Source organism: Neovison vison, chromosome 11, assembly GCF_020171115.1.
Source record: "Neovison vison isolate M4711 chromosome 11, ASM_NN_V1, whole genome shotgun sequence".
NCBI lineage: Eukaryota > Metazoa > Chordata > Mammalia > Carnivora > Mustelidae > Neogale > Neogale vison.
This window is the reverse complement of record NC_058101.1, coordinates 19,827,539-19,837,513: the sequence shown is the minus strand read 5'-3', so window position 1 is coordinate 19,837,513 and position 9,975 is coordinate 19,827,539. Positions and strand designations below refer to the sequence as shown.

Sequence of the window (9,975 nt, the reverse complement as noted above, 5' to 3'; positions counted from 1 at the left end):
GCCTCTTGTGTTCTTCATAGTGACCCTCAGCTAAATTTGGACAAATTCTGTTTGAGAATAAATATATTAAGACTTTGTGAGAAAATAGATTTCCTTTGTTCTAGGTGAACTGCACATATTATTTTTACTGTATGCTTAATAGTTTGTTAGTAAGCTGTAATTATATAAATCTGAATCTGTATGTGAAGAGGGGTGGGTAGAGGTATCCATGATAGTGAGAAATGATGGAAGTAACTATCGCTGGTGACCTAATATATGTGGTTTGAATTATCTGTAGAATCATAGTGTGGCCTTCATCTCTCTTCTGCAAATGAACTCAGAATTGAAGGCCCTCAGAAACTTGGGGATGTGGGAAAAAGTGGAGACCGTTTTGATATAGCTTGTAAGTTTTGAATGAACTTTTTCATCAAAGCATGTACAGTACATGGGTAATTCCAATGGAAAATGTTTTTCTAACTTTGAAAGTTAGAAAAAGTTAGAAAGTTATTTTTGTGAAGTATTCTTCATTATTACCTAAGAGCAGGGCAAAAATTGTGCAGCAATGTTTTCATTGCAATGGAATATTGGGTTTGTGGGGAAAAAGTTGTCTTTGGTCAAATATGAACAAGGAACAAGTTTAAACATAGTTAAACAGTCCATTTTATTGCAGGTCTTTTCAGAACTATAATTATGCTAGTGTTGTTCATGACCAGGCCACAAAATCTCTTTTCATAAAACATCATTTGCATTTACTATTCTAAAGAACACAGTTTGTAGAAGCTTTATTTGGAATAATAGGAGGAAAAATAATGCATTGCCTCACAGTAGAAGTAGATGTTAAAATAATGGTCAGCTAAAACCTTTTAAGAAAGCAAAATATTACAAAGATAAATGGACAAATAATAAAATTATAGCAATTTATATTTGGTATGGGCCTGAAATCAAATTTTATATATATTAGATGTGGTTCAGTATGCTGATTCCTGAAGGAGAACAAATCTGGATGTATAGAAAGGAAAGCAAGGCACAGAGTTGTGAGAAGATAAGTCATTATGTAGGTCTTCATTTGGCTATTACACAATTATTTACTGAACACACGTGATGTGTAAGATGTTGCTTCCGGTGCTATAAATACACAAGAGAGCCTAACAGTTCCTCTAATACCTAAATTCATTTTAAAAATCTAAGTAAAAATCAGGAATGACCAACTAGTTATTTTTTCCTATTCCTAGGACAAAATAATTCTTCAACTGTTTCTTGCTTTATCCATTATTTTCTTTTATCTACTAGTTTTCATGATCTTTTAGTTACCAGCATTAAATCCTCTTAAAAACACAAAAGGGTGAGTTTTCATTTTCCAGAGCTAGCCATTAAGGGAGAAAAGATATCCTGCTTCCTATTCTTTAGCAGCATGTGAACCTCTAGGTAGGAGTCAGATACTCAGGTACAAAAGAGCAAAGTAGTAATCGGGAAAGGAAGGTAAAATGAGAAGAATATCTAAGGCCCATATTCTTTTTTTCTTTTAAAGAAAAAAAAGCTACAAAATAAGGTTGATCCAGACCTGGTCCTGAGGAGGGTAATTGGGAGCAGAACCCAGCCTTCTTTCATGGGCATAAGCTCCATCTGTAACAATGTCTAGGGTATGATGGTTCCAATTATTATAGTTACCATTTTTCAGTGTGCAAAGAAATCCTTCTTCAGTTATTAGATTAATACTGTAGGATACTGAATTTATCTGGGCTCTAAATCTAGGAATTCTGAACCAAAATGGTAATTGTATCATCACTAACCCTTTTCTGGGGTTTGAATGATTTTCAGTCCCTTAGTGGTTTGTAAATCATACATTACAGTGTCTAGTCTTCATAATATGAGCTGACAGTTTAAGAGAGAACACTTGAAAATATATGTATTTTTTTGTTTAATGTGCTAAATATCATCTGTCAGCAAATCACATCCCTGTAATCAGTTCAATAAGAAATTAGTGAAGGATTTTTGGATAAGGAGAACTATATAGTTTTCTGCTTCCTCAAAATACAGTTGTAAGGTGTTCCTGCCTGACTAGAATGATAAGGAAACACAAACTGTCATTTAAACCCACTCACTTAAAGCACAAATACACTTACTGGCAAAACATGGGCAGAAATCAGAAATTTAGAATGTACTTATGTAATCATGCAGGCAGACTTTAATTAAAAAAAAAAAGAAAGAAAGAAAAAGAAAACATGGTTCTTGTGCACAATCTTCCAATGAACCTGTAACATTGCTTAAGGCTGTTCACATTTTTGACAAAGACCATGACCTATATCTTCAGCCCAGAGATCCAAAAAGTGTGAAGATTATGTACTAGTGAGTACAGAGCACTTAATACACTGAAACTCTAGCTGTAAGGTGAGAAGAAAGCATTTTCTGCACATGTTTATCTTTTCCCTTTTATTTATAAGTTGATCTTACTCATTTTTCTTAGTTATCAAGCATGCATACATAAATTTAGAATAATACTTAAAAATAAGCTGAATATGCAAAACATGTGTATGAGCCATGTATAGGCTGACATTGACATTTCTTTTGTCTGCCAATATTTGCTACTGTTTTGCGCTGATTAAAAAGTAAATAAATGGCCCTTTTACGAAGATGGCGCTGAAAGCTAAGAAGTTAGCTCCTGCCCCTCCCAAAGCCAAAGCCAAAGCAAAGGCTTTGAAAGCCAAGAAAGCTGTGCTGAAAGGTGTCCACAGTCACAAAAAAAAGAAGATCCGCACATCACCTACGTTCCGACGACCCAAGACTCTGCGTCTCCGAAAGCAACCCAAATACCCTCGAAAGAGCGCCCCCAGGAAAAACAAGCTTGACCACTATGCCATCATCAAGTTCCCCCTGACTACTGAGTCAGCCATGAAGAAAATAGAAGACAACAACACACTTGTGTTTATTGTGGATGTCAAGGCCAACAAGCACCAGATCATACAGGCTGTGAAGAAGCTCTATGACATTGATGTAGCCAAGGTCAACACCTTAATCAGGCCTGATGGAGAGAAGAAGGCATACGTTCGGCTGGCCCCTGACTATGATGCTTTGGATGTTGCCAACAAAATTGGGATCATCTAAACTGAGTCCAGCTGGCTAAATCTAAATACAGTTTTTTCATGATAAAAAAAAAAAAAAAGTAAATAAATGAATAAACACCCAAAATAAACCCAGGTATATATGGTCAATCATATACAACAAAGGCTATGCAATGGGGTACAGACAACCTCTTCAATAAATAATGCTAAAAAAAGACCGGACAGCCAAATGCAAAAAAAGGAATGAAACTGGACTCCTATTTAAACCAGGCAAAAGAAACATTAACTCAAAATGGATTAAAGAGTTGAGTGTAAGAAATTCATTCCTAAAAGAAAATATAGATAACCAGCCTCTTGATATCAGTCAAAATGTAGATGGCCAGCCCCTTGATATCAGTCAGTCTCCATGATGATTTTTTTTTAATTTGACACTATAATCTAGGGTGCCTACAAAACCCAAAATAAAATGAGTGGGACTTCATGAAACTAAAAACTTCTACAAAGTGAAAGAAACCATCAACGAAATGAAAAAGGAACTTATGGAACGGGAGAAAATATTTGCAAATTGTATATACAATAAAGGATCAATATCCAAAATACATAAAGAATAAAGAACTCATACCACACAATAGCAGAAAACCAAATAACCCAAGTAAAACAAATAAACAAACAAACAGACAGAGAAGCCAAAGAAGACATATAAAAAGCCAAAAGGTATGTGATAGAATAGTCAACATCATTCATCATTAGGGAAATGAAAATCAAAGCCACAATGATATATTACCTCACACCTCCTGGAATGGCTATTATCAGAAAAACAAAAAGTGACGTGTTGATAAGCATGTGGAGAAAAGGGAACCCTCATGCAATGTTGGTGGGAATGTAAATTGGTACAGCCACTTTGGAAAACAGTATAAAGCTTCCTTAAAAAAATTAGAAACAAAACTATCATATGATCCCGCAATTCTATCTCTGGGTATCTACCAAAGGAAAATGAAACACTAATTCAAAAAAATATGCACCCCCATGTTCATTGCAACATTATTTACAATGGTGAAAATATGAAAATAAGCATCTGTCAAGAGATGGATAAAGAAAATGTAATATATACACACATGAATGAACATATACATGAACAAATAATGTTACATAATGAAACATTATTTGGTCATAAAAAATGAAATTTTGTCATTTGTAACACCATGGATGGAATTTGGGTATATCATTCTAAATAAAATAAATTGGATGGAGAAAGATAAATGACATATGATCTCACTTAAATGAATCTAAAACCAAAATGAAAAAAAAAAAATTCCTATAGAGAACAGCTTAGTGGTTACCAGAGGTGGGGTGGGAAGTGGTCAAAATGGGTGAAGGGGGTCAAAAAGTACAAATTTCCAGTAATAAAATAAATAGGTCATGGGGATGTAATGTACTACATGACAACCATTGTTAATAAGTTTGTATTGCAAACTTGAGAAGTGCTAAGTCAGAAAATCTTTAAAGTTCTCATGTACACAAAAAAATTCTGTAACTACATATGGTGATAGATATTAACTTATTGTGGTGATCATTTTGCAATATATACAAATACCGAATCATTATGGTGTATACCTGAAATGAATATAATGCTATATGCCAACTATATTTAAACAAAAATGAACAGACAAAATAACTGTAGTTCACACATTATTCATGTGTGGTCATGTATTTGCTCATCTGTCCTAGTTTAGATGATACAAAGTGACTATACATTTATTTTAAATAATTATTTGCATTTTCTAAAACTATAGAACATTAAAATTGCAAAACACTAATAGGGGAAGCAAAATGAAATTTTTGGGATGCCACAAAAATTTGTTTTTCTCCCCTACAGTCTGTCATCTATTTTCTCCCCAAAAGGTGTTATAATAAGAAAAAAATAATAGAAGAAAAGAAAAGTTGTGTACTGAGATTCAAACTTCTTTGCAGAGGCATTCTAATTGACTGTAGCACTGATGTTGGAAGAAGTCTGTAGGTAGTCTAATCAAACCAATTATATTTTGCCACAGATATTTCCAGTAATTAAAAGACATAATAGATGAAGTTCACATGTTAACAGCTTCTCCTATCATTTATTTCTGAATGCTCGAGACAGGAGATGCATTTAGACTTAGTAGCTCTGTATTACAACTGTGTAGTTTCCCCTTAATAGAGTCAATGATTTGAACACAGCCTAATGCCACAAAGCAGAAGCTCGCAACATCTACCCCCTCATTCATTCACTTTATGTTGAATAGAGTCCACCATGCCGTGTGTCTTAGCAACATGCTAATCATAGCTGGAAATATGTGGTGGTGGTGAAATTAGATATTGAGGTAAATCCACATGGTCCGATTTTTTTAAGCTTGTTTGTTAAAATAGTTTTTTATCTGGAAGTAGGCACAATGTGATTCCAAAATCTGATGTTTAGCTTTGTACTTATTAAATGCTTTTACTTTTAAGCATTTAACTAAGAGACATTTTTCTAATAATCTCAGAAATATAATTTCTTTTAGGAGATATAGAGCATCACATATTATTAATTATGCTTTGTGATGATATTAGACATTTAAGACTCATTCCAACTATTTGCCTAGCCACAAAATTACCTATCATATTCAAATACTTAAAAATTATTTGTATAATTCTTAGGTTTAATTTTCGACTGCATCCACTTCTCACTTACCTTGAATGATCCCTTTATATAGTTCTTCTCTCTTAATGTGTTGTTCTTTGGGATGAAGGGCCAAGTAGTCACACGTATTAGAACTGTGTATAAAGTAAAATAGAACTCAAGCAATATCCAGAATGTACCCCCTTGTTAAAAGGAATAGGCAATCCTTTGCACTGACTGTGTGACATCAATTTTTCTTACCTAGCTATACTTTCTTTATTGATTAGTGCTTAACTGCACTCATAAGGGAGATTTGCAGATTCATAAATTTCAGGTAGGTGAGATACTGTAAGAACTTTTACTGAAATGAGGGTGCCGAGTTTATTTATAAATGAACATGATCATTACAGAAGTAGCTATAAAGTGCTTAAATAATAGTGACCTTAACAGGTATCTGTGTCTCTGAAAGTATGTAAGTCTGTGTTTTAAACAAGCCTGGTGGTTTGAGTAAGAAAAATGTTACACATGATCACAATAAGTACCTGTAACTATTTTAATAAAACCCTGTTCTAAGAAAGATTTAAAAAATATACAAATGGGGGCACCTGGGTGGCTCAGTGGGTTAAAGCCTCTGCCTTCAGCTCGGGTCATGATCCCAGGGTCCTGGGATTGAGTCCTGCATTGGGCTCTCTGCTCAGCAGGGAGCCTGCTTCTTCCTCTGCCTGCCTCTCCGCCTACTTGTGATCTCTTTCTGTCAAATGAATAAATAAAATCTTTAAAAAAATAAAAACAAATACAAATGGACTCTTCAGAGTTGTTTGCACACCATTTATAGGTACCCTGATCTCATCTCAAATACATTTTAAAATATATTTATTTATTTATTTATTTTATTTGACAGACAGATCACAAGTAGGCAGAGAGGCAGGCAGAGAGAGACGGGGAAGCAGACTTATTGCTGAGCAGAGACCAGATGGGGATCTCTGGGATCATGACCTGAGCTGAAGGCAGAGGCTTTAACACACTGAGCCATCCAGGTGTCCCCCAGATACATTTTTTTGCCATGCATGTCATTGTATCATCCACCACTCCTTCCACTTTGTAACAGTCATGCCATTTAACCCCGCTGTCCCTACTGTTTGCTTTCTTTAATTCGCTGCCTTCTTGCACACGTTCACATTGTTCTTATTATTCAAAGTATTTCTTGTCCTTAACAGGTGTCATTTTTATCAGTTTAAATTGCATCCATCCTTCAAGATACAGCTCCAATGTCAGCTTCCCAATAAATCATTCTAAAAACGTCTTTATCAGCATTAATCTCACTCCCCTGTGTGTTACAAAGCATTTCATTTGTATTTTTAGCAAGAAAGTATATCACGATTTGCCTAGTATCTTGAATTTGTGTCCATGCTTGTTTAATCTGATGGGTAATAAAAATTTTAAGGTCAATGACCATAGATTGTTTATTTCTATGTACACAAAACTGCCAAGCTTAGTCCGTTGCCAGAAGTAGATACTCAATAAATATTTGCGGGATTACACTGAATTGAGATAAACTGAATTAGCTCAAGGTTGCTATGCAGTGAGTTTCTCTGTGTTCAGTATGCATTGCTCTTGAATTGAAACATTTGTCTCAGTCTTTGCTGTAGTTGAAAGCTGATGTACTCTTAACCTAGCTGCATGTAAGTGAATTGAGGAGTGACATTTATTAATATTTGCATAGCTCTAAAGCAGTTCATACTGTGCAAAACACTCTACAAATTGGAAGTGCTATTTAAAAATAAAAGGATGCATAGTGTAGTTAAGTGTAGCAACTTGGCACAATCAATACATCTCTTGAATTTTTCAATATTAAAATAAAAAGAAAGAAGCACCTGTTATACATCTCTTGAAACAATGGGACACAACTTCATTTGTAAATGGTGACATTGTCTTGTTAAAAGAAAAAAAAAAAAACCTGAGAACAGTTGCTAGGGATATTGTATGCACTCATGGTGTCTATGGAAACCGAGCCTGCACAAAACGTGTAATGAGGAATAAAGAGATACCTGGAAAAGTGCCCAGTGTCAGAAAGACAATGATAATATAACTTTTCAATATTTAGAAAGAGCAAAAATAGAATAAAAAATACACGCACCTTGTGCCTTTATACTGGTACCCTTGGAAAGTTTTAATTCTGGGGATAAATACATGAAGAACGGAGAAACAAACACCAAAACAAAATTTTAGAACTTGCTTTAATTTACTAACACATTTAAAATAACAGTGGTCAGTACTTCTAAGCCACTCATAGAATTGCCCTGTGCTTTTATATTACTATAAACCACAGAAGAATCTCCTCATGCCCTGAAATTGCCTTTAAGGTTCAAAGACAAAGGAACACAATTTATTTTCTTTTTGAAGTGTTGAACCCTGGCACATCTAATGATTTTGGACTTCATTAATCAGAATAGATTGCCATACCCTTGACCAGGCTTCTACTAGCTTGTTCCAGCTGATATAAAAGAATCTTTGTCTGAAAGAAATAGATTTATCTCTTATTCTTATTTAACTAATGACTTCAGATACAGTGTTCTCCTAGAATTTCATCTGTCTCCAAATGCTGAAATGATTGCAATTGGTTCTTTAAATTAATGGGAAAAAAGTGGTTCATGTTTGGTAGATTTTGAAATAATACATTATAATACATTATCCATTGGTTAATTTAATTTTTTTAAATGAATGTTTTCTATGTATCAGAAGAAAGTGCTAGAAATAAATACCTGAAATAAGTCCCATATAGCCAATGGTAAGTATAAACAGACACAATCTTGCCTCCTGGACCATACTGATTAGTGAGGAAGAGATTTTAATCTATTAAACTATAAATGCTTAATAAATGTTTATAAATGTTTTTAAACTATAAATGTGAAATATGTCAAAGATAGGTCTTTTAAAAATGGCAAGTCAATTATAAGATTAGGAAAATATGCTCTGTGCTAATGTTTCAAAAACAATAATAATTACTTTGGCACTATAGGTCAATTAGCAAATATTTTCAATGCCATCTCTGTGGAGTTTGTTTTATATGACACTCCAAAAAAGAACGAAGCTCCTGATCACAAACAGATATTAATAGCTTTATATTTTGAGTAGCAATTCTGTTATCCTCCATTCATTGAGTGCTGTGTACAGTGTAGCCCATATAATATTTTTTTCCCTAATTTTCTGAATTGCTAAACAAATTCTTTCTTTCTTTCTTTCTTTCTTTCTTTTCTTTTACTAACATATAATGTATTATCTGTTTCGGGGGAACAGATCTGTAACTCATCAGTCTTACACAATTCACAGCACTCACTATAGAAGGTATCCTCCCCAATGACCTCCCCAATGTCCATAACCACCCTATCCCTAGCCCCCAAATGCCCAGCAGCCCTCAGTTTGTTTCCTGAGATTAAGAGCCTCTTACCGTTCATCTTCCTCCAAAGTCCCGTCTTGTTTCATTTTTTCCCTCCCTACCTCTCAAATTCCTCATATCAGAGAGATCATATGATAATTATCTTTCTCTGACATCTGCTAAGCAAATTCTTTACACTTAATACTTACTTAAGAGTAGATGGGTCTTTAATAAACACTCAGCTAACTCAATTGACCAGGAACTTCGAGGAACTGAGAGCAAGAGAGAGGGGAAGAAATGTTGGACAGTGTGGCAGAGATTGGAAAAAATAGGAACCCAAATCTCTAGAGGCTAGTTTGGACCCTACTGAAGTCCATTAGTGCAGGGAAACTACTGGAGTTCAAACCCATCAATCATTTCTCACTCAACCTCCTGGGGTAGAATCCTACTCTCCATTACACCTAACTTCCGTTCCAGTTGCAGGGCGTTACACACACATTCAAGAGGGCTGGTTCTGGCCTTGCGAGTTGAATGGGGAGTAATTGATGACTTTCTCCTTGCTATGTCTGGCCAGTAAGCACAGCTTGCTGCTGAGCGCCCCACCCCCCAAGCAGAGTGGGGGGCTGCTATAAAAATACTCAGCCTCTAGTGCTGGGTCAGCCTTGGCAGCGGGTCTTCATTTCAAGATCTGAGAATGCCGATTTCACTAAGCCTTAAGATGTGTGTTATTTTCTTACATTTTCCTCCTAGTTTATTCTACTTTTCCTTCCCCTCTGTTAGATTTTCTTCTTCTCTAATAAATGTTTCTTTTCCTTCTTTCCTCCATTTTTCCCTTATGATTTTTTTTTCTGTCTTTTAATAACCTGAAGCGAGATGAAGTGCTGAGAATAATCTGGTGGGGTGCCTGGGTGGCTCAGTGAGTTAAA

General features: G+C 35.0%; 1 protein-coding gene across 1 annotated transcript; it reads left to right on the top strand.

The window, feature by feature from the left end:
• The first annotated feature begins 2,610 nt into the window (after positions 1-2,610).
• On the top strand, positions 2,611-3,081 carry LOC122889226 (60S ribosomal protein L23a-like). Its single transcript, XM_044224143.1, has one exon. It carries the CDS (start codon positions 2,611-2,613, stop codon positions 3,079-3,081), a length of 471 nt encoding a protein of 156 aa, XP_044080078.1.
• The last annotated feature ends 6,894 nt before the right edge of the window (positions 3,082-9,975 follow it).

Bases quoted from the DNA above. Each gene is read 5' to 3' on its own strand.
- LOC122889226 (XM_044224143.1), top strand. From the start codon at position 2,611: ATGGCGCTGAAAGCTAAGAAGTTAGCTCCTGCCCCTCCCAAAGCCAAA.